This window comes from Miniopterus schreibersii (genome assembly GCF_964146895.1).
Source record: "Miniopterus schreibersii genome assembly, chromosome: 15".
In the NCBI taxonomy this organism is placed as follows: Eukaryota; Metazoa; Chordata; class Mammalia; order Chiroptera; family Miniopteridae; genus Miniopterus; species Miniopterus schreibersii.
In genome coordinates, this window is record NC_138115.1 from 15995585 (window position 1) to 16021239 (window position 25655).

The window sequence follows — 25655 nt, forward strand, 5'->3', positions numbered from 1 at the left end:
TCTGTATTTCCCCTCATTGTCTCTAATAATTTTCTTTGCTCTGAAGATTACTTTACCTGAAGTTAATATAGCCACCCTTATTAATGTTTGCATTGTATATCTTCTCCCACCCTTTTACTTTCCACATACCCATGCCCTTGTATTTCAAGTGAATTTTTTGTAGCAGTACATGGTTGGATCATTTTTTAATTCACTCAGCCAATCTCTATCCTTTAAATAGTGTGTTTAGACCATATATGTCATAATCAGTTAAGGCTTAAATCTGTCAATTTATGTCTTTTTCCTCTTCGTTTCCTCTGTATCTCACCCTTGTTTCTCTTTTCTAAATTCCTATGAGTTACCTTATAAGTATATCTCTTTTAATTGTTTTCTTTATAGTTGCTCTAGCTACTATAAATATGTAACTGTCACAGTCTGCTCGTATCAGCATTTACCAATTCCATTGAAATGTAAAAATTAGGTTCCTTTACCCTCCATACTTTTAAAATATAATTGTCTTAAGTATTTCCTCAACAAACATTGGGCACCACATCAGACGATACTATAATTTTTGCTTTAACTATCGAATATGATTTAAGAATCTCCTGAGAATTAAGATAGACTATTATACTTACTCCTATTTTTACCCATTCCTATATTCTTTCCTTTCTGAATTTTCAATGCTTTTTCTGTTATTTCCTTTCTGTTTGGAGAGCTTCTCTGGCCATTCTTTTAGGGTAAATTTGCTGGTAACAAATTCTCATAATTTTCATTCATCTGAGAATGTCTTCATTTCCCTTTCATTCATGTAAGATATTTTCATTGAATATAGAATCCTGAGTTGACACTTCTCTGCTTTCAGTGCTTGAAGAATACTATGCCACTTCCTTCTGGTCTCCATAATTTCACATGAGAAATTTGCTGTCATTCAACTGAGTAATTTTAGTAACATGTCTTTTCTCCATGGATGCTATCAAGTGTTTGTTTGTTTTGTCCCTTGTCTAATTGTATTTAATTATTATGTGTCTTGCCATTTATTTACTTGGGTTTATCTTATTTGCTTAGCCTCTTGAATGCATATGTTTATGCCTTTCATTAATTTGGAGAAGTTTTCAGACAATATATCTTCAAACATCTATCCAGTTCTACTCTCTCCTCTTCAGGGACTTTCATGACATGTCTTCTCATTCCTTTGTTATCGTCCTACATGTCCCTGGGACTCTGTTTATCCCAGTTTGTTTTCTCTCTGCTGTTCAGATTGGGTAATTTCTATTGAACTGTCCTAACATTCACTGATTTTATCTGCTGTCGTCTCCACTCTGCAAGTGAGCTGATCCAATGAACTTCTTATTTTGGTAACTGTATTTTTCAGTTCTATAGTTTCTGTTTGGCTTATTTTTTACACCTTCTATTTCTTTGCTGAGATTTCCTATTTTTTTGTTTGCTTCAAGAGAATTCCTAATTGCTGTTGAAGCAATTTGACAATTTCTACATCTGACTCATGTCAACATTGGCTTGTGTAGTCTTTTCTCACTCATGTTGTGATTTTCCTGGTTCTTGGATGATAAGAAATTTTTATTGCATTCTGAGCATATTGGATTACATATTATGAGACTCTGAGTCCTATTTCATCACTTTCTTAGCATTCAGTCTCTCTGTTGAGGTTTAGCACAAGAGCTAAGTGGGTGTCAGTGGAATGGAAGATCAGCTCTCTGTTCAGCCCCACTGAAGCTGTGGAAGGTTGGTCTACGGTTTTCCCATTGGTGTTTGGCTGGAGTAGCAAAGGTGCTGTCTCAAGGGTATTCCTGGATAGGTCATCCTTCTCCTGGTCCTTTAGCTAGAGGAAACAGGCTTTTCTTGAAAACTTTTTTTTTTAATCTGTGTCTATTGTTGGTTCAGGTGGGAGTCATTTGGATTCCTCTATTCAGGACATATGGGAGTCAATAAGAAAATCCAGGGAACTCCCCTCCATGTCTTTAGATTAGGTTACATTCAGGGATTTTTATTTGTAAGGGGGAGGATCTAACTGAAATGTGGCTGCTCCACATTGGCAGAATCAGATTCTGGACTAATTTGTATATTCAAAACTACTCCAGTCTTCAATACCCATAAATTCAAAGACAATTTTACATAAATTAATAGGCCACCTTCTCTAATGATTTTTTTCATTGATAAGACTTTGTATCTCCAGATATTAAACTGGCCCTGTTCATTGGGAAGTTACCTAAAGGAAGGCCTTAATTGTCTTAAGCATCTTTTATATTTTATTTTGCAGGCACCATCACTGGACACCTATTCAAGGCTTGGAAAATATTACAATGCTGCTTGAGAAAGGGACACATTCCAGACCAGTCAGTGGCCAAACAAAAGGAAAGTCTCTAGGAAAATTTGCCTATAGGTCTGTCATTTTTTCCTACCTTAGCCTAGAAAATAGCCATAAACGAACATTCTCTAGATACACTTGTTCTCTGAACTACAATGAAACTTTTTCTGTCTCATAAAAGCAAAGCTTGTTATGAATGGTATTTCCTCCCCTTCGAATTGAAGCTTGGATGTTAACTCCGGTATAATTTTTTCCTTCTCACCTGTGTTCCAGTTGTAATGAATTTTTCTAAATCTTTTATCGTTCACTCCCTCAGAGATGCCCAAACAAGGTGCTTCTACCACCTGCATTTAAGATAGCACCAATGTCCCTCCCATGGGAGCCCAGGGTTGTCTCCAGCTCATGCACAGTGCCTCACAGAGGCCCACCTTGGTCACTGTCCTCAGCAACCTCACGGGGGTCTGCTCCCCAGAGCAGGAGCATTATTTTATTGTACCTGCCTGGCAGTTACAAAAAAACGATGTGAATAATGGCAGCTATGAGTCCCAGGAGGTGTGACATTGTTGTAGTCACAGCTATACCTTCGACCTAAATTGTCACCTGACCCTGTAGGAGTGGTATTGGTAGTTGTGATGGTTGTACTGTAATTTAAAGATGGCCAAAAGGAAATGAGATCTATTTTATAGATATCTATTCCGGGCATTTTCCCAGAATGCTCCAACTGGAAAGTAAACTTCTATCCCATTTCTTAAGGTCCTCCTTTAACCTGTCTTCTTTTGTACTATAATATTTATGGGGCGGGCAACGGTTGGAGCATGAACGATACTGCAGAGAGCAGACATCACCTCTATCCTCGTAAAGTTTACCTTCTAACCCAGGAGACATATTACCCCAATAGCTACTCCAACGATTATTTAGCCAGTTGTATTAAAAGCAATAATAATGCAACAAGTGACTTCAATTTTCTTCAAAATCTCAACAAGAGTCATATTTTTTCAACGGTGTCAACCTACGTGCCAGGCACAGCAGAGGATGTGTTAGAGCAAGAGAAGGAAACAATGCAAGTGCTTCAGAATTAGCCAGCATCTGATCTCCACGGAATCGTTTCATTACCGTCATTTCATTTTGCCTCTTCCTAAGTGTTCCCCACACGGGGGTTCTGAGGCCCTTGGTGAAAGAGTAGTGCATGTGATGAGTTTCTAAAAGTTCAGGCAGAATTCTTATAAGTAGCCCCGTGGGGGAGACGGGGGTGCCAGGACCCCCCAGCAGCAGGCCTCACCTCCTTGTTCGTCCTGTCGGCCTGCACCAGCGTCCCGTTCAGGCACGGCTCCACGTAGTGAAGCTCCTCGTTGTACTGCAGAGGGAAGAAAGAGCCAAGAGGAAACGATTAGGCATTTAAAGGGTCCCACTTAATAACTTAAAGATACACACACACCAACAAAAAAGCAGCATGGTCGCAGGCTCAATTCCTTCATGTAAGGTGGCCTTCCCAATTGGTGCCCCTAGAGAAATCATGCATATGTGACAAAGTCAGGCTTGATTCATTTCTTGTTTGAAGAAGAAACTTCTTGGTGTCTGGCAGTGCTCAGGGTGTACACAATTAAATGATCATCCTTCGAAGGGCAGCTCCAAACGCTGGGGCTTCCTGGGCACGGCTGACAGCACCCGGTCCATGTGGGATCTAAAGAGCATTCCGACTTGGGCAAATAGAGCTCCAGCTCCTGTCTTTGGCTTCAGGGAGCCGAGGGAATCATGTGCGGGTCACATAGGTCTGGGGACAGAACAGAGGAGCGCCTTGATGTTCCCTGCTCACTCTGGATGGCTACGCAGGTGTTAGTCTTGACATTACTACACAGCGACACCACCTTCCACTCAGGCCAATGCCCACCTTCCAATCATTTTTGATCCCAGATCACCCAGAATAAGGCCCTTTGTTTTTGTCCAAAGTTCACAGCTAGGAAGTGGAAATATGAGCATTCTCTTCATTTCCCTTATCAAGCACAATTCTCTGCACTGTAGCTAGGCTCGTCCTCCCAAAATGTATATCTGGTTATGTCACCTCTTATCAACACCATTCACAGCTCCCACTGCTCTTCAGATGAACCTTCCCAGGCCTTGGCAAGGCTCTGGACACTTGGCATCTGTTGACCTTTCTAGCATTTTCACTCTTTAGTCCCCACCCCATGAACTTAACACTGTCCAGCCCTATTCCCTTTCTGTCCTGACACGTCCTGTCTTTTCCTTCAGGCCTCCCACCGCTGGGCCCTCGCCTGGCTCCCTCACTCTGGCATCTCCTGGATGCCATCCTCTGCGCCAGCTCATTCTGCCTCCTCCAGGAAGAGGCCTCTCAGCAGGTGAGGCCCCTCTCCTGCATACTCCCGAATGCTAGTTTCCTGGTGCCTGGCTCCTCGCCACCAGGCGGGGCCACACTGTGAGAACCCAAGTCTGGTTCCTCAGTGCATTCCCTGTGCCAGCACAGGGCTGGGCCCACAGCGAGTGCCCGGGAACGATATGCTCAATGAGGCTGTTGTGGCCCTTCCGCTTCATGGACCAAAGGCCCAGCCCAGAGCTCCCGAGGGGAGGAACCAAATCCATCTCTCACAGGCCCAGATCTCCTGCAAAGTCTGGCTAAAGGGTTTGGACTTTAAGCCCGAGGGCATGGAGGACTACAGAGGCCTGTGAACAGGAGGACGAGTGAAATAAAGAGATGAGCTTGGGACAACTGCTCTGGGCACACTGCAGGGATGGGCTCAAGAGGACCAGACCTGCAGCTGCTGCAACAGTGATTGAGGAGCATCAGGTTTCATGTGCTGAGGTGCAAGTAGGAGTAGCGATGATACTAATAGCAGCAATTAACTGTTAGTGAGCACTTACTTCACCTAAACATAGGCTAGAGGTCATCCACAAGATATTTCAGCCTCATGTGGTAAGCACTTCAAATTATTTGCCCTTTGCAGATAGGGAAACTGAGGCAGGGCAAGAATGATCTACTTGTCCAGAGTCATACACAGATTCCATCCCAGGTAGCCTAACCTCACAGCCACTGACCTCAGGACAACAAAGCCCCCAGTGCCTCCTCTCTGGTCCCCAAGCCTCTGTTTGTCATCAGTCTGACTTTAACCTTTGTTCTCAGTCTAGTCAGACAAAAGCATTTGAAAAATTATAGCTCAATGGTCTTAGCACTTAGATCTCCTCTGATGAGGCATGGAGAAAGAAATACATTCATGCAATTCTGAAATGAGCCACTGGGATAGGGGAGTGCAAGTTTCCGTGGTCAAATGGAACATCATCTCAGGCCCCAGAAAGCGACTGTACTGTCCACCCTGAAGCAGAGCGTCCCCAAAGTTCTCAGTTCACATTGGACTGGCACTGGATGTGGCTGGGAAAGGAAACAAACAGCCATCCCCCTTTCCTCCACCCTCGCTGTTGACTGATTTAGTTCAGGGTGACAATATGTCTATTCCTAGAGCATAAACAGTCTGAGCCGATCGTAACCATCCAGCCCCCCTCCAGGGTATACAGGCTTTCACAGTGTCTGGCCACAAGAGGTGGTCAAGTGACTCATTTTCAGCCAATGAAACTTGAAGGGGTAGTTTTCTGGGCAGTTTCAATGAATCTTTTTTCTTCCCATTAAAGAAAAACTCTTCTATACCCGCTGCCTTCTCTCCTACTTGGGATGCTCTTGTGCAGTTGCAAATCATTTTGCAACAAGGTTAAAAGTGGACAGCAAAGTTCAAGGAAGACAGAGCGGGAAGATGGAGCCAGTGTGAGCCCTTGGGGACACTGCTGAGCCACTGCAGCTGAGGCCACGTGTCTTCTCCCTGGATATTAGGAGGTGCCTGGATGCTGAAGCAGCCTTCATTAGGCGGTTTCATAACCTGTAGCCAAAAACTTTCCAACTCCATTTTCTGGGTATATTTAAAAACTTCATCTGTGCTCTGCCTAATACACATTCTCAAAGTTGATTCTTGTGGTTGTACACTCTGAGCTGAGAGTCAGGACACAAGTCCAAGTCCTGCCTCTGCCATGTACTCACTGTGTGGCCTTGGGGAAGTCACTAAACCTCTCTGATTCCAGATTCTTATGCATAAGAAGGTGCTAATTCATCTTCTGTTATCTTCAAGGGGTTCCCATGAGGAGCCAATGAGGCAACAGACCTGAAAGTGTTTGGCTAATGTAAAGGCCTGTGCATGTGGGGGGCTGCGAAGGGGGCTCAGAAGTAAAGAAGACCGAGAAGTTCTTGCCCTCATCAGGGAGGAACATGTGCAGTAATCAAAACCATGCTAGCCGTCCCTGTGTGAGCCGGGGCCACAGTGGAGGAATCTGCTCTTCTGAACCCCCGCCAGCTTGTTAGTGGCATCATCCAAGCTTGCAGTTGACTAATTTCCCTTGACTGCATCAGGATAAAGCTATGCTGAGCAATCTGGTCTGTATCACCAAAGGGAGCTGGCTCAGCTGTGTGAGGGAACGGTGCACACTGGGCAGCTGTGCCAAGGAGGCCCGCTGGCTGTGCACGCTCACCATGCTGCCCCGGAGCTCCTCCCAGGGGACGCCAAGGGCACCCTGCACGTGGGACTGCTTCCAAGCTCCCGGCAGCTCTCTGTTTGGAAACCTTTCACTTTTGCATTTTTATGGATGCTCCCTAAATGTCTACTCTGTGAAACAATAATGTGGGATGGCCACATTATTTTACAACTGCAGATCTGGTCACCTCAGCCCTAAGATGTGCCGGCCTCATGAGTGGGTCTCCTGCATCCTTCCTTAAACAATCAGATGGCAATTGTCTAAGGAAGAAAGGGTGCGATGCAAGGTCACTGGCAACATGGACTCTGCTTCTGTCATTTGCTTTTGCTCCTTCCTGCCACCAACACTGAACCCTAAAAAGGAGCTAGACCAGCCCCTTCCCCCCACAAAGCAGTAAATTGCTCCTGAAATTCCTGAGACATGAGAAGAGTCTGTTAGCAGAACAGGGGAGGACTCAAGCAGCCCTGGAGAAGGTCCAGCCACTCGCCAGCCACATGGTGAAGAGATGAACAAAGCACTTTCACCCCTTAGGAGCTCAGACAGCCACATAGACAGTCTCTGTTGGTTTCCTTCTCCCCTTCTCTTGTCTGACTGGGTCCCCTCCTCTGATTCACACAAGGCTAGGCAGTAGAGCTAATGCAACTGAGGCAAATGGGCTGGTTTCAAATCCTGGCTCTGCTGCACACTAACTGGGTGACCCAGGCCAGGGCATGTCAGCTCTGTGAGCGGCAGTGTTTGTGTTGGGGAAATTGGGGATTGACTGAACCTCCCCCATGATCTCACTGTCAGGATGAAATGAGATGATTCGGCAGAGAGTTGACATAGAACCTGGCATATAAGAGGCAGAAAGAAAGTATGTGGTACTCATTCTCAGGAAGAAGGAGAATATTATGTGAAAGTGATGTGTGCTACAGGAAGACAAAGACCACCGTGCACCCTCCACCCCCAGCTGGCACTTGCTGAGAAGGAGTGGATGTGGGGTGATGGCAGTGACCTACTCTTGGGAGCAGGTCTCATGTGCCCCTGAGCATCTCTGGAAAGCAGACTCTGCCTTTGTTGGAGAGAAATGCTTCACGAGTTGGCACATGTGACTGTCTAAATACCTGAGATGGAAACCACCAGGTGTGTGGCCACACACTACTCCACTCTGAGCCACACTCTGAACTCTCTTGGTGACCCGGGTCTTTGACAGACTGGGAGCCACAACAGTGTAACCTGCTTGCTGCCCAATCCCCTTCCAGGAAGGCATCTGCCAGGGAACCCTTTGTTCCTGCGTTTGCTCAGTGAATATTAACCAAGCACCTGCTATGTGCCAGGGACATCAAATGCTGGCTAATCTCCCCATGCTCATCACTGAGTGATCATGAACCACTTCTTTCCTGCTTTCATTAGTGAAAGAATATGCTCATTACATCCGAATATAATGTCTGCTTTCCTTTTCATAATAAAATGTGCTTATCTGTGAGGCTGCAGTGATCCCTCCAAAACAAAAACAGGCTTGAGATAAACCCTGGATCTTTTTCAGTGTTAGATTACATCCCACTACTCTCTCTTCACAGGAACTGTCCCTCCCGCTCCTCTGTGCCAATCACCACACTCTACACTCTGACAGCAAGGGACACATCACCAACACCACCCTTGTCCTTTCTGTTGCCCAATCTCTGCAAGCATTCCCTACATCTCTCGTCTTAAACATACAGCATAATCCTCTCTGGGAATTTTAATGATGATCTAACACAGGAAAGACAAGTTTTAAGTTTCATTAAATGAATGGCCAGAATGTTTTGGAGCAGGATCTAAAAACAAAGAACAATTGGCTGGACTCCCCCACCAAGATTCACGCAGCTTCAGCACTTGGGTGGAAAATCGCGTCACACTCTGGTTGGCGTGGGTCACAGCCCAGAGGCCAGAGAGTCAAGGACAGCTGACTCTGGGCTCTGGGTCATATCGAGGACTCTGAACCCTGCTTTATTCTAGAAGCGAGATTTGGCCAACGAAAGCAATGGAGCTTTCAGGCCTGGCGGAAGATCATCAGTTGCCTAAAAAGGAGAATAAACGAAGACCTAAGAAGGGACAGACGTCACCGGGACCTCTCAACACCTCCCCAAGCAGCTGGGGCCCCTTCAGCGCCTTCCACCGCCTCCAGATGAAATCCCAACTCCGCTCTGTGGCTCCCCAGACTCGTCGGATCTGGCCTGACTCCCTCAATCCGGCTCCATTCTTTTCATCACTGTTCCCATCCACCTCCTCCGCCTCACACAGTCACCCCAACTCCAATGTGGCCAGTCACTGAAACTTGGGCCACTCCGACCAAGACTGCATCTCCTGGGATGAAGGAGGAGCTTCTACAACCTGCAGACAGTACTTTTCTCCTCAGTTCTCCCTCCCCCTGCCCCACCTCACCGCATGTCTGGCTAATGCCTAACGACCTTGAAGTGCTCGCTCAGGCATCACCTCCTCCAAGAAGCCGTCACAGTCCGCATGGGTCGCGTGCCCCAGCACTGTGCCCTCCCAGCCCCTCTCCGAGGCCGCAGGGGGGCCGTGACCCTGGCTGCTGCCCCTGGCTGCTCCCACACCAGCACCCACACACCCAACCCCAAGGTCCGTGGGGAAGATCGCCTGCCTCCACTATTCACAAAGACGGCCCCACTACGTAAGGGTTAGCACTCGACAGGATTTGCAGAAATAAGGATCTGAAGGAAGAACCAAAAGGCAGAACTGTAGGGACGGTCACTGATAAAAAAGAGCAAAGCCCAGAAAAAAAGAAGTTGACACGGGGACAAAAAAAATAAAAACAAAAAAATGAGACTCTCTACCACCTCCAAAAAATGGATAAACAAGAAGTACAGGAAGTAAGTGGGTACGTTTTAGAGAATCTCAAAATCCACAAAAAACCCACAGCATTCAAACGCTGGCATGCTCATACAACGCGAGAAAGCTGATGTGGAATTGCTGGAATGCCATTAAATAGTTTCACGGTTTTATTGGTGCACTTTTGATTAAATAACCTTCAGAATGGAAATGTGTGGGGATTATGTAACGAAGCATATGAGCCCACAATATTTTCACCAACACAAGGAATCGCAGGGATCTTTGCACTACAAAAGCTTCTTGTATAATTTGAAACACGACTGGACATAATTAGTAGTACTGAACAAATGAGCACTGAAAGAAAATACCATCCTCATACTTTTAATACGGAATCGATTACTCTAAAAAGCAAATCTACAGCAGGCAAAGCACTGGAGAGATGGTTTGAAAGAAAATTCTGCAAATTAAAACCAGGGCACCAGAAAGTTCTGGGTTGAACTAACAAATGATGCTCTTCTCAGCACAAACAGGGGCTGCAGGAGGCATTCAAACTGATTTAACAATATCAGCCAGTTAATACCGTATTCATTTAATGCATGGCCCTAGACGCCTGTGAAATCATTTTTTAGATTTCAGCATCGGACAGGACAGAATTAGCACCCTCATTTTTATGATAATATTGTTCATTTAATGCATGGCTTGGAGTTAGACTTCAAAGGGAATCTGAAAAATATGCCTTTTCTCTTGTCAGAGACATCTCTCTTCATGCACCAGCGGCTGGACCTTACATTTTAGCTTCGAATGCACAAAATCACTCTCATATTTCAACTGTCCCTTTATAATTCAATCACTTAGTTCATCAGTCTTAGATAGATTCTGTAATACCCTGTTCATGAAAGCTAAAACCGTTTTTTAACTTCATCTTTTCATGTTTATTCTCTGACGAGACCTGGACTGAAAGCTTTTCAATATAATGCATAAGATGCATTTAGCAATGAACTTCACACAAACATGTAAAAATGACTGGAATGGCCAAGGAAAGCCTTCTCCACTCTTTAAATCTCTCTCCTCCCTTTCCCACTATGGCCCTGAAAATCAAAAGTACCAGATGATGAATTAGATTTGTACAAACAAAAGCCTACAAGGGCTTCCAACACTGAGAATAAAGACTATTTCCTTTCCTTTCCCTCTAAAACACTGAAATTTCTCCTCAAACATCTACCTAGCAAGCAAGAGAAAGCTGAGAGTTCAGTGAAGAGTTTCTCCCGTAGATGAAACCCAGCCCACAGAACTAGGCACTCAGGCAGACAGCGCGTTCTGCATGGAGTTTCAAACATCCATTGCCCTGCACCCACGTGAGCCTGCAACGGGGTCCCCCCCTAGACAGAGGCAAGTGACCATTTTAAACATGGTGAAGAAAAACTTATACCCAATTTCTGGAGCAATTTTACTACTATGGAAACAGGAGAAAGTGATGGAGGAAACAAAACACAACACAACACAACACAACACCACCACCATCCGGCAAAGCAAAATGGGTGAAGTGCACTTAGGGTGCGGAGAGACAATTCAAGGGAATGCAAATAAAGATTTTCCGGTTACAAATCTACTATTAAAAACCCTCAAAATACTGGTGTTATGAACAAAATGTTTGTGCCCCCCTTTCGAACCTCCACATTAAACCCCTAATGTGGTGGTATTTGGAGATGGGGACTTTGGGAAGTAACTAGGGTTAGACGAGGTAATGAAGGTGGGTCCCGCCTGATGGGATCATGTCATTATAGGAGGAGACATAACAGAGCTCGCTCTCTCTCTCTCTCCCCCTTTCTTGCTCCATGAGAGCATAAAGATAAAAGGCCATGTAAGTACACAGAGAGAAGGTGGCTGTCTACAAGCGAGAAAGGAAACCCCCACCAGAAACCAAACCCTGCCCAACCTTGATCCTGAACTTTCTAACCTCTAGAACTGTGAGTAAATAAATTTCTGTTGTTTAAGCCACCCAGTTGTATTTTGTTATGGAAGATGGAGCTAACTAATACATAGTTTCTAAACGTGTAAACACTACACCCTACTTAGAGGACATTCCAGTAATACCTAACTGTGCACATGCCCTTTGGTGTAGCAATTTCACTTCTAGATTTTACTCAATAGAAGCACAATCGACCCTGCAAAAATAAACGCATGAGTCCATTCACTGTAGCATTCTTGATTAGAAAGGGGATCAGTAACTGCATATGCCCAGTAACAGGGGACGGATTAAAAAAATCACTGTCAACTACAGGCGATAGAATGCCCTGCTCTTCAAATACATGTGATTACAATATGAGTAGAAAAGCAAGTTGCTGGATATACTGTAAAATGTGATTCTGTTTTTGTGGAAAACTTATGTATATTCATGCACATAGAAAAATCTGGAAGAATATGTGCCAAATGAAAAGGAAATGGGAACATTTCTGAATTGTTTAAAATTTTTACATATGTTGCCTAGATTAAAATAAATCAATGTGTAAAGTTATTGTTAATTATTCGTTCCTTTAGTGACCTCAGGCTTTTGACATAAATCCACTAACGTATTTGGTTCATTCCCTTAGCCTTTAGGGAAACAGAGTTCGTGACTTTACTACAGAGGCTTCAAGTAAAAATGTTCAGTGTACCTTCCTAGTTATTGAAATAATTATGTACATAGCCTTAAAGCAGATCATTTATGTTGAAAACTAACAAACAGATGTATAGAGAGACTTATGGGACTTCTAATGGACTTCTTTCTATAAAAGGGGCAATTTGGGGTAAAAAACATACTTTTTTTCCCCTTAACTGGTCTAGAACAACTGGCAGGTCTACTTTTAATTCTCTTAATCACCTTCTCTTCATTATTGAGTTGACACTGTTTGTACGTCTTAATGAATTTACAGAGATTATTTCAATCGATTGGTTTTGTTAGGAGAACAATAAATCCTGACTGATAAGGATTCAGGATTAATTAGTTAGCTCTTCTTATTATGCAAATCTCTGATACTTCCGTAATGAGTAATTAAAGATTAATAAGAAAGATAGTCCCAAATTAGCTGCTTCTTATCTGTAAATGCTTCCGGATGTGCGGGGATCTGGCCATATCGGTATGTTCTCCATGAGACTGATAGCTAGAGGAACTGCTATCTGAAAGCCTCCTTGGGAAGGACTGGGCCCCTGGTCACGGGGTTTCACAGGAAGGTGGCTCAGCTGCTCCACTCCACTCTCTTCACTTCTGCTCTGGAAGTAGGAGGTAAAGCCTGACAGCTTCTGAGTCTTGGTTGTGCCACTTTCTCTGGCTATGTGACCTTAAGCCAGTCATTTCTACCCCTTGGTGCCTTTGTCTCCAGGCCACTTAGCACAGAGCTGGGAGAAGACCCAATGAGGTCATCCGCATAGGACATCTAGCAGGGGCTTGTACACAGCGGGGGCTCTGTGGAAGGCAGATGCTGACATTATCCATTTGTTAAATATTTAAGCTCCTACTATTTGCCAGATGCTGTCCAGGCACCGAGAACAGGTCAATGAGTAAACAAGACTAACCCAGCTTCCATGGAATCTATGACTCTTTTCACTTTCTTGTTCGGGCTTTTTAAAAGCTGAAGCCATAAATCACGGTGCCCGGTGGTTGTGGCATTTTGCTCACAGTCCCAATAGAAGCACAGGCAGGCAGGAGGACACTCATTCAATCAACCCTCTCTGCAAGCCCAAGGTCATTTAAACACACTGCCCTCTGCCTAGTGAATAAAAAAGGGTGTCATGCAGAAGGCTGCCAGGAGTAGGGTCCCTTGATGACACATTCTGCTCAGGGGCTGGGGAGCCAGGCAGACCAGAGCAACAGCATTCGTACAGCATGTCCACACCACTCTTCACAGAGCACTCTCCCACGGACCATGGCCTCCTGGGCACTGGCCCAGTAATCAGGGAGCAGCCCTTTGGGCCAGGTGATTATATTAGCTTCACAGCTGGTGGGCTCATGATCAGACTCAAGTGGTTTGCCCCAAGATGCACACCTGTATGTGGCAGAACCAGGATTCAAAACTAAGGCCCAACTCCAAAGCCCAAGCTCCATCCCCCTCACCAAGCTGCTTCCCCTGCCTGCTACAGCTCTTCCATGGCCCAGATAGAGGTGACACTGAGGCAAAGCACAGGTGACCCCATACAGAGGCAGCTGGTAAAGTTATCCAGGAAAAGAGCCAGGCTCACTGTGGCTATAATCTTTGGGAAAAGAGTGAGAGGGCCATAAGGGACGTGATGAGAATCACACCAGAGAACGGGGGAGAAGAGGAAGCACCTGGAGATGGACAGCTGAATCAGGGCTCCTTCCAGAGAGGATGTCACTGCCCGGCTTGGCTCCTGCATCTCCCACTTTCCAGCGTGGTGACCTTAGGCAACTTACTGACACTCTCCCAATCTAAGCAGCTTCATCTGAGAAAATGCCCAAACTACTCCTACTGCCTAGAGGTGCTATGAGGAACAAAGGTGATGCAAATATGAAGAGTATAGTAAATGGCACACAGTAGGCACTTAATAAAAGCCACTTTGGTTTCTGAAGTTGAGATAAAGTGTAATGTGAATGAGTCTACAACTGCTCTCCAAGTTTTTGTCGTTTCGTCATCATGAGTGTTATCACTATTATTGTCATCAGAGTAATCCAGCTTAGAGTTCACGTCCACAGGAGAAAATCTAGCAGTTTAGGAAAAACCTTGCCAGGTCTAATTCTGAAGAGGCTGGCTCCCCAGGAAAACCAAATCTGGTGCCACAGATGACAGCACCAGTCTGCATGGTTAGGAGACAAATATGTGCTTAACTGCATCCCAATGTCCCCAACCCTCTCCAGCATCACTGCTCTGTGAACTCACAGGGGCCCAGCTGGCCCTCATCCTGAGGCATCTAAAGCTCTGTACACAAAAGCAGTGAGATTGTTAAGGGTTGCTACTAAAAGATCAAACGAACCCCAAGTGCACAGAAAGCACAAACAGCCGCACTCACAGCAATGATGTTGAAGAAGTCATCATCCCCCAACGTGTCCAGAATAGAGGAGACTGTCTGCTTGGCGATGGTCAGACGGAGGCCTTTCATGCTGCCACTGACGTCAACTAAAATGACCACGTCCTTCGGAGAAGTCGCTGCCTGGATGTACCTGGGTCGCAGGAAAATAAAGTGAAAATGAATCTTGAACATCTCTGCAAGTTTTCTTTGTAAAAACTAAAAGACTTGCCCATTTCCTACCATTTTCGGTTCCTGCAGTCAAAGGCAATGACTCCATTCTCATCTGGTTCCCATTTAATCCCTAGAAGAAAAATGGAGTTATAAGAAACCCAGAAACTTCAAATATTTATTCATAGCACTTCAAGGCTGCTCTGCTTTGCTGACTGAATGGACAGGGTGAAAAATCATATGCGAAGACCAACCCCGGAGCTCATCATGTGCTCCATCACCCATTCTGGGAAGGTGCTCCAGGGCTGCAACACAACAGCAGAACAGCCTGAGCTCACCCGCCCTAAGACCTGCCAGAGAGTGGTGACATCCTGCGTAAAGCACTGTCCATCAAGGAAGGACCTGACTCCAGCCCCTTCCATGGCTAATGATAAAGTTAGCCAAGGTCAATTCTCACTGTCCCTCAAATTGTTGGACCTGGGGCATCACTCACAGATCTCTGGGCAGAGGTGGGCCCCACCCCTGGACCCGGGTAAGGTAATGTCTGTAGCATGAAGGGTAGAAAGCATTTGATATGTGTCTACCTCAGAATATACACAGGTCTGTTCTTTCCTGACTCCTGTTTTTAAAATCAGGAGTTTTGGTCTGGCCTTCCACACTGAAATAAAATAAAATGGCCCTAATTCTGCTGTATGATGAACTTTGAATTTCAGGCTTGGAGGCCTGCAGAGTTTTCTCATGTGTAAAATCAGACCCAACACCCTTAGCTTCACGGTTTACAGATGGTCAGGGTGTTTTCAGTGTTGACATTCTCTATTTACAACTTAGTTTTTAAGAATAAAACTTAAAAAGAAAAGTGCTGCTTAAGGATAAGATAGAAAGTAATTGTTTACAGCTATCAGTGGTGCTCAGAGATGGAGGATTCGAAACGTAGACTTTGGAGTTAATAAAATTAGAACAGAAAAATTATTTTCACGGGAGAAAATCATGACTCAGGTGGTAGCACTGAAAGTCTCCTTTTCAGTTACTAATGGCCAGCTTTCTGGACCACACCGGGCTAACAGTCCTGCGCTTAAGATAACACCCCCAAAGTATGACACAGATAACTGTGAGATGACAGTTCATAACCCCAAGAGTTATTTTGATCTGTCTTCCTTGTACCTACATTTCCCACCTGCAAATGTGCTTAATTTAATGAGCTTCCTGTAACAAATCAGAAAAAAGAAGTGTGAGAAGCCACTGCCAACTGAAGGCCGTTAGGTAAGGAAAATGAAATAAAGCTGACATGCTATTGTACACTACGGGAACAAGAATGCAATTTGTTTTAAAAACATCTGACATGCTGCTTTGTATAAAGCCAAGTACAGCTAGAATTGCAGTCTTGACACATAGGCAGTTAGATCCTTGGTGAGGCCAGATAATGCTCCAATTTGTAATTCCACAGAGAACTGGTTTGAGTCCAATGTTAAGAGCATTTATCTTTTAATGTGCTGCCTCATGGTAGGCGTTCAGTGGGTGTTTCCTGAGTTGAATTGTGGGTAGTGTTCTCAGAGGCTGAGCAAAGCCGATTGCCCCCCGCCCTGTCCCCCACTCTGCCACCCATCCCACCAGGAGGAGAGAGTGTGCAGCTCTCTCACTGCCCCAGCATTGAGGCCTGGGCCTGGGGGCAAGGAATTAAGGCCGCCGAATGCTGAGACCATTTCTCTGCGAATGAGCTTATAACTCCTCCCAGGCACACTGATGGTCGATGGGCCTACAGCAGTGACCAAGAAAGATGGGTCCAGCTCCTCCTGCTCTCAGGAAGCCTCACAGGTAGCAGAGAAGCAGACACTAGATAAGAAGTCTCGAGAGCCAAAGCTGTCAGGGAGGAGAAGCACCTGAGGCCGTGTTAGTGTATGAAAGGTGGTTCTAATCCATAAGGGGAAGAAGCCTCTCCTTTAAGGTGAGAACAGAATGATGGTACATTAGTTTCCTAGGGCTGATGTAACGGAGGCCTTCCAACTAGGAGGTTTTGCAGAAATGTATTCTCTCGCTGTGGTGGGGGCAGATGTCCAGCATCGAGGTGCTCCCTCTGAAGGCTCTAGGAAAGAGTCCTTCCCTGCCCTGTCTCAGCTGCAGGTGGCTTCGGCAATCCTTGGTGACTTGTAGCTGCAACTCTGCAATCTCTTCCTATGTCTTCACATGGCTTTCTTCCCTCTGTGTCCCTGTGCCCTCTCCTCTTATAAGGACACCAGTCATCTTGGATGCAGGGCCCACCCAAATCCAGTGTGATATAATCCCAACTTAACTAATTACATCTACAAAGACCCTATTTCCAAATACGGTCACATTCTGGGGCTCCAAGTGCACATAGACTTGAGACGAGGACACTATTAAGCCCACTACACATGGGTAAGACTTGTAAAGCCCAAGTGAAGGGTGACCACAGGGTGAAGAATGCCCCAGGCAGACAGAACGACATTTGCAGAGGTGCTGAGGCTGAGAAGTGCATGCCAAGTTCAAGGAATTAAAAGAACGCTGGTGTGACTGCACAGGAGCGTCTATGCCAGAGCAAGGAGCCTGGTGGCAGTAGGAACCTCAAGGCCCAGGCTCTCCTGATCGGGACATGGGGTACACGCTGAGTAGGGATGAAGGCCCACCTCGAGCCAGTTCTAGGCACAGCTGCCTGGAATGTAACAATAAAGGTCACACCTGGTCTCCAAGTCAAGACTGGATGGGCTTTGGGGGCTCAATCTGCTCAAATCTGACATATGGATCAAAACCTTCATTTCACAGCAGGGGCTTCAAGGTTCTCAAAATTCAACAGTGTTGCCTGAGATTTCTAGTTAGGACAAGAACTTGATGTCCCAGGCATTTACATAAGGGTGTCCTATGAGAAGTTCTCCAGTGCAGTGAACTGGTTTCTGTGCCTCGGGAGGGACATCTGACTGCCTTTAATTTGCTTCAGCGCATCATGAATCTCTGTGACGGGGGCAGCAGGGGCAGCATTCACCAAACTAATTTGACCACTGAGCCCTCCCCACAAAACAATCTCACAACAAAATGTTTTAGGAGACAAACTTCAGGAAACTATTCCAGAAGATACTATCTCCCCAAGGACATATCAACTTTTTAGTGTATATTTTTTTGCACACACGGATATTTTGAAAATATTCAAGTAACTTCAAATCCTGGAGAAATAAGAGTGGGCTCATCTCAAACGAGCCAACTTTGAGATCCAGGGAATCGTTACTTAACCAAGAATTACCCCCCTGATCCACATAATTCCCAGCAGTGCCAATATGCCTCTGGGGACCCATGCAGTCTGGAAGGAGCATGAATCTCCAGACGGGATGAAGGATGCAGTTCAGCAGACTTAGCTGCCCTCTCTGTGGGCCCTCGTGGCTTTATTGGCAGCATCAGTGATTGCTAGTCTGCCTTCCTCAGCTTCCAGAGGGCACGGTCTCTAGAACATTCAGCACATCCCTAGATGAGACTCAAAATAATGTAAAAATCTCTACTGCAGATTCAAATGCTCGAATCTGATTGAGTTTCAAATATTGTGCAACATTCCTATATCTCACAGCTTGTCCCCCAAAGTCATTAAAACTAATATTGGAGGAAAATTAATTTCATCTAAGACAACAAATGACTTCATGTTTTCCTTTAGCACATGCAAAGGAATAGCAGGGCCCACAGAACGGAGCCTCACCCAGCTTCATCTAAGGGGTCAAGCCACACGCTGCCAACAGGATTTCATGTGGCAGAAAGGTTTCAGACTATTCAACAGAACTAAGAACCACAACAAAACACAATAAAAAGCCAAATATCTTTTTGGCTTCTGGATTTATTTCTGCCCTTTTCAAAATCTCTACCTTAACAAAGGGCGTCTTAGCCCATTGCTTCTCTTTTCTCCTCAGTGCCAAGTCTTTTTCATAAAACTGCCTGGCATTGCCAATGACATCCAAGCCATCTCCACAACCCACCACCTGAACAAACACTAACTATCGCTCTACACCTTGGGATTTCTCTTCCCTATCTGAGAGCAAAATGCCCAGAAAGATGTAGAAAGAAAGGAAGGAAAATCAAGAGTTAGCAGATGTTGGTTTATCCCAAATTGGGTAGGTTCTGCCCAATTCCTTCTTCAATATTTTTGGCCCCAATTCTGAAGTTTAAATAAATACTTTCCAATACAACTTTAGATCTAAAATAGCTGGTCTATAATGAAATGCTAGCTTAATGTGAGTTCAGTTATAGTCAAATGTGGCTTTCAAGTGTCTTCTGAGGCAATGGCCATGCACTCCCCCAGGAAAAAAAAAATCTCCTTTCTTCAACCAATGTCACCTCCCTTACCTATCTCTTGAGAAACCATTCGCCATGATAAATGAGCAACATGAGAGTTGCTATGAAAACTATGAACTGTGGTTTTCCATGATCAGTCATTGGGGCCGTCCTGTTGAGCTGGTCAAGGGAACAAACTCCAACATCAACCACATTTCACCGACTGCTAAACCTGAGCTTGGTGAAAGATGGGCTAGAAAATAAATACAAAGCAATGTTGTGCACAGACCCACTCCTGATGATCACCAGCCAACAGCTTGTATGAGTCCAACTTGCAGAGGGCTCTTTCCTCAGCCATCTGTCCCCCTCTCACGGCTGTACTGTGAGGCAGCTTTCACCTTCGTATGGCCCAGAAATCATGACAAAGACAAGAAAATCGATTCCCTTTGTGATCATCAAGGCTTCTACTGGAACAAGCTCCCCAAAATGTGGCTCTGGAAGGGTGAGAGTCTGATACTGGGGAAGAAACTGAGCTTCTTATCATCACGCATTCATTTAATTGGTACCTGCCTTTGGCTAGATACTGACCTGTCTACATATAGACAGTTTTCTCTCGATATAGCTAAGGACACACAGAATTGTCAGTCAACCATATCATTTTGGATAAAGGTAAGAACTGGCCAGAACACGAAGGATGGATCAGCTCTGGTGGCCTCACCCAGGTAGAAACTGGGACACGCAAAGGATTGTAAAATCATGAACTGGACAAGGCTCCCAGGAAAAAGACTCACTGTGTAGGTATGATTCTGCCTCCTGGGAGATGATGAACCTGGAGAGCCCTTCTAACCATAAGGAGGTAGGCATGAGGCAAGCTGCCAACAGAAGAGGGCAGCGTCCAGGACTTGGTGGACATTGGGGTAGAAAGGACAGGGGCTTAGGAGGACTTGGCGAAGAGGGAGCAATGGGGGAAGGATCATGGCTCTATACTGTGTTTATGCCCGTTCCCTCCTTGGTCACTTAGTCCCATGGCCTACAGCCGGTCACCAGCTTCCCAGAGAGGCAGTAGCTCTATTGTTCCTGAGGAGGGGAGGCTGCTGCTATCAGGGCGATGGGGGAAAATAGATGTGGTAGGTTTTGACCCACTGAGGGATATATCCATTTAACAAATAGATACTGAGTAACTGCAATGTGGTATTCTTGGTGCTGGTGACAAGTGATGGACAAAATAAATCTCTGTCCCCCGGGGGCAGATATCCCAGTAAAGGAGACAGGGATTGAAAGCCCGATGGCTCAGGACTGTAGGCCAGAGTTCACACTTTATAGGGTAAGAACTGCCATAAGAACAAAGAAACAGGTGATTGAAGTATTAACACCATCACCAACTCCCTTTTACCCTGTTGGTGTGTCCTGGGTTAGTCAGTTCATCTCTAGGCCTCTGTTTCCTCATTTGCAAAATGGGCATTGTAGGAGCTCCAGCTCAGAGAATCATGTGAGTGATTCTCTCCAGGCTGTGTGAGCACCCAGCAGAGTGCTCAATAAACAGGGGCCATTACACTATCATCATCATGCGTGTTAACATTCATAGTGCTCCCAAAGGCTCCCAAGGATGAAACTGAAACGAACAGAGCTTCGTGAGCCCCGAGTAACCAGTCCTGTGGAGCCCAAAGGCCCTTGAATAGTGTTTTGTTGTTGTTGTTTAGAAGAACTTATCTCAAGTTCTCTGCTCAGTGAGACCCTTCTGCAATGCAGGGACTAAAAGGTAATACCAGCAATACCTTAAAAGCTGGGTAGCAGACTATAAAAGCCTTTTTCTACAGAGTTATACTGTTTGACATAGTAGCTACTAGCCCCAAGTGATTATTTAATTTTAAATTAATTAAAAGTATAAAATTCAAATTTTAGTTCCCCAGTCTCGCTAGGCACAATTCAAGTGCTCAACAGCCACATGTGGTCAGTGGCTACCACGTTAGACACTATAGACACAGAGCATTCTCATCATCGCAGAAAGTTCTTTCAGACAGCACAACAGAACTGGTGCTGCCCACACTTATAAGCGGAACTCGTGGAGGCCTCTGTGAAGTTATGCAGAAAGGGACAACCTCATCACAGGGAGGCTACTAGGCTAATGCTGACTAAAATTCTCCTTCCAGAAAGAACTTCCTCCTATCTCCAGAGATGGGATTGGTGCTACTTTTCTGTGATCCCCCAGTACCCTCTACGTCCCCTACCTTACAATGAAACACACTGTACCATGAGGACCTGCTCACCTGTCTCTCTCCCCACGGTGGTCATTGTCCCTTCCCTTAGGTGTACACTCCGGACAAGGCCACAGCATCCTCACTAATCTCCATGGTTTCCAAGGACAGGCCCTATCTGCTATCTAGTCTCCCTGGCTTCAGCATGTGGGCACATGACCCAGAGCAGGCTAATCCTTGGACTTTCATCCAAGCTGTTGAGACAGGTGCTGTCTCCTCCCCTGGGACCATAGCTGAAGAGCAGCCTGCAAGCCCACAGCCATGTTTCCCATCATGAGGAGATCACTTGCCAGTGAAACAAGGTCCGAACAGAGGACGGTAGAGATGAGGAATGAAAGAAGAGATTCAAAATCCAAATCACATTGCTGACTACTGGGTTCCAGCTGCACCTCAAAACGGCACAACCCCTGGGTTTTCAGTTACATGAGCCAATGAATGTGCTCCTTGCTGAAGCTAGTTGTAACTGGGTTTCTGTCACCTGCAATAAAAGTCCCCGATGAATGCATGTCCCAGCAAGAGGGCGCTGCACCAGGGCAGAGACCTTTTCTGTCTAGTTCACATTTTATCCTCAGGGCTTCACACAGAGCTCGAAACAAAGCAAGAACTCAAGATTCACATTTGTAAGAATAAAGAAACATCCCTTCTGCTTAAGAAATGCATGCTGATCACTGATGTGTACTATTATACTACTCTACACATGAGAAGATGAGTCCTGAAAAGAAAAACATCCTAGCAGAAAATGCCCATGGATCATTTTTCCAGGAGACAAAAGATGTGCTCTCTGTTCAGAACTGAGCACTGAGTGACCGCATCATATTTATCAGGGCAATGAAACCCCTTTGGAGGATTGTGACATGTGTCTATACTAACATAGAAAAGATGCAGAAATTTTACAAAATTCAAATTGTGCTACAAATGTCATAAAAGAACTGTAAGCATTTCTTAGTCAACTGTTCTGACTATAAAATCATTATATGTAATTAATGTCCCCTATTATATAAACTCTCTATTAGGATTCCCTTTTATTATAGACTTTTATAGAATGTTCGTGTCACACAGCCCCAATTCATATGTTGAAGCCCTAACCCCATACATGATGGCATTAACAGGTGGAGCCTTTGTATGTTAATTAGGCTTAATGAGACCATGAGGATGGAGCCCCCATGATGGGATTAGTGCCCTTTCAGGAAAAATAGGAAACACCAGAGCTTCCTCTCTCTACCATGTGTGGACTCAGGGTAAAGGTGACCGTCTGCAAGCCAGAAAGAGGGCCCTCACCAAGAACCAAATCTGCTGGTACCTTGATCTTGGCCTTCCCAGCCTCCAGAACTATGATAAATAAATGTGTATTGTTTGAACCACTCAGCCTATGATATTTTGCTGCGGTAGCCTGAGATGATTAATACACCTTTATCTTCAAATTTTCTCATAACCACAGTTTGAGGACTTCCTGCTGGTGGACACAACAGATGATCTCTGGGTTCTTATCTGCTCCACTTTCATCCAAATGCCACACGGTAAGATGGTAAGATGTCCTTGTTGCCTCTGCAATGGATCAGCCACCCACTATGCTCTCATTTCAGGGACATCTGTTTGAAATTTACTCTCTGTTGAGTGTATCAAAGCAGACTGCAATTTGGTGATACTGGAACTTTAATAGACCACTGTTTATTATAATGTTATCTTTAATAAGATACTTATTGTTTAAATTTCCGTGAGCTCCAGGAGGAACATGCATGCCCTGCTGAACACAGCTCTTGGGAAATGTTGAATAATCTGGCAGAGCAGACTTTCGGCAGGCAAGTCTCAGGGGACAGATGCTGTGTGCAAGGCAAACAACTCCTCAGGGCGGAGGCTGGCAGTCTCTGTGACTCAAAGTGGGAAGACATCAGGTGCCTAGTCTTACTTAATGAAAACATAAAAGACTCCACTTAATTGCTCCAAGATTATGCAGGGTGTTTTTTTCCCTTCTTTTAGGTTGAGCTTGTTAATTTGTACAGCTGTGTTGCTGGCACAATTGCAGCCTCGAGTCCTGTTTTCACAACTTGTAAGCAAAATTAAAACTTCCCTTTTTAATTAAAATTCAAACCAAGCCAGAATTAAATTCCTATTGCAAAGTAGAGGCCTAGGAAGGCCCCAGAATGAACACCTGTGCACTCTGACAAATGCACTCATCTGAAGGTGCTGCTGGTGGCCCTTAGGGATGGTTTACTGATGGGTGGTGCTTTGGCCATTTCAACCCCTTCTTCCAAGAGCAGTCAGCTCTGGAGTGGGGAAACTCAAGCTCAAATTCTCCGTTTCTTGTAACTTTCAGTCAGAACTGAACTCTGTCCAATGCTGACTTGTTTCTTTCCCTGATTATAATAATAGTAGCAATAATAACAATAAAAGCAAACCCTTGTCCAGGAAGTTTAAATATGGTACGTCTCATATCCCAGTTCCCCACTTTTGGCAGCTCTATGAATGAATGCATTGAGAAAGATGCTGGTCCAAATGTCTTGTGCAAGTGTACGTGGCTGTGCAGATGCCACGTGGCCACGCCTGTCCTGCACCTGACAATAGATTTCATAGTTTTTTAATGGACGTATACTTGCTGTGCAATATTATATTAGTTTCAGGTGCACAACACAGTGATTTGACATTGAAATGCCTTACAAATGATCAACACATTAAGTAATGAACATATGTCACCGAACAGTTATGACACTACCACTGACTGTATCCCCTGTGCTGTCCATTACATCCCCATGACGTATGTATTTTATAACTGGAATTCTGTACCTCTTAATCCCCCCACCTATTTTTCTCATTCCCCCTTGTTCCTCCCCCTGACAACCAACAGTTTATTCTCTGTATCTATGAGTGAGTTTCTGTTTTGTTCTGTCCGTTCCTCTGTTTTGCTTTTTAGAACCTTTCATTTTCCCCTAAGGGAAGGGAGAAAAATTTTAACCTTGAACCCTAAAGGAAAATCTTACATGTTCCTTAGCCTGAACCATAACCCTCTGTGCAGGATACTCACCTGGATACTGCCTGAAAAAGCCCTTTGCACTTCCAAAGTACTGCCATATGAGAGACGGGTCCCGGTCAAAGTTATCCACAAAAACTTTGTTCAGGGATTCAGACCAATAAACTCCATTGACAATCGCTGGGTCTGAAGAAAGAGAGAAAAGAAGATGTTACAGAGGGAAGTAGGATAGAACCCGGCTGGCGTCCCAATCCCGCACAGCTGGCGGTTATCAGCATGAGGCCACCTGCAGAAAGCCGTGAAGAAAGTCACAGCTCCTGGAAACTCCATACATCGGGGGGTCCCCGTCTTGCCTGAGCCCCCCAAGCCCCCCAGAAGCCTCTCCTGATGGCTCCTTACATGAAAGCCACGCCCCTTTATTTGTAACTTTCGATCCCGAGCAGCCCATAGTTCTGGAGGAAGCAAAGACAAACCTTAGTGTCATTTTCCACTTTCCCCTCCTGAGTCCAAACTGAACATTAAAAATAGGAAAACATGTTTTTTTCTCACGGCAGTTACCTCAGCTGACATAGCCTCACTCAAATCCTCTCCACCTCACACTCAGAAGTTTGCTTTTGTTAAAAATGGGTAAGTAAATTGGAACTGTGTAACTGAATCTCTCTACTTCTTTTGTTCAGCAGAGTGTGAGCTCCAGGAGGGAAGGGACCACCTCCCTTCGGCCCTCTGCTGGCCCCTCCAACCAGCACGGGACAGAAACTCCAAAAATGTACAGAGCGATGGAGAGATGGCTCGATAGTGGAAATGAAGGCTGTTCGCCAGGTTACACACAACCATCCACCCTCTGCCCTGCTAGCCCAGGACAGACCCCCTTCCGACCCTGCAGGCCGCACCAGTGACCACAGCCCTCCAAGGCAGGCTGCCTTCCGACCCTGCAGGCTGCACCAGTGACCACAGCCCTCCAAGACAGACCCCCTTCCAACCCAGCAGGCTGCACCAGTGACCACAGCCCTCCAAGACAGACCCCCTTCTGACCCTGCAGGCCGCACCAGTGACCACAGCCCTCCAAGACAGACCCCCTTCCGACCCTGCAGGCCGCATCAATGACCACAGCCCTCCAAGACAGGCCGCCTTCCAACCCTGCAGGCTGCACCAGTGACCACAGCCCTCCAAGACAGGCCACCTTCCGACCCTGCAGGCTGCACCAGTGGAACCTGAGCAAAGGTTAGGGTCTTCCTTTGACACACCCCACTAGTCAGTGACAGAACCTCCGATCTGTGTTTTCCCTATTTGTAAAATGGGGGTAATAGCGCCCACCATAAAAGGCTGTTTGGAAGGTTTACAAAAACAGCAGAAAAAGACTAGTGGCAAA

The 25655-nt window shown here is 45.4% G+C and overlaps 1 protein-coding gene across 2 annotated transcripts in view; it reads right to left on the bottom strand.

The window, feature by feature from the left end:
- CACNA2D3 (calcium voltage-gated channel auxiliary subunit alpha2delta 3) overlaps positions 1-25655 on the bottom strand; it is a 768096-nt gene that overhangs the window by 402340 nt on the left and 340101 nt on the right. For both annotated transcript variants that reach the window (XM_081159441.1, XM_081159440.1), the window contains exons 6-9: positions 24341-24472; positions 14879-14939; positions 14639-14789; positions 3582-3656 (exon numbers count right to left, since the gene is read on the bottom strand). In XM_081159441.1, coding sequence (XP_081015567.1) covers positions 3582-3656; positions 14639-14789; positions 14879-14939; positions 24341-24472 — 419 coding nt within the window. The remainder of the gene's footprint in view (positions 1-3581; positions 3657-14638; positions 14790-14878; positions 14940-24340; positions 24473-25655) is intronic.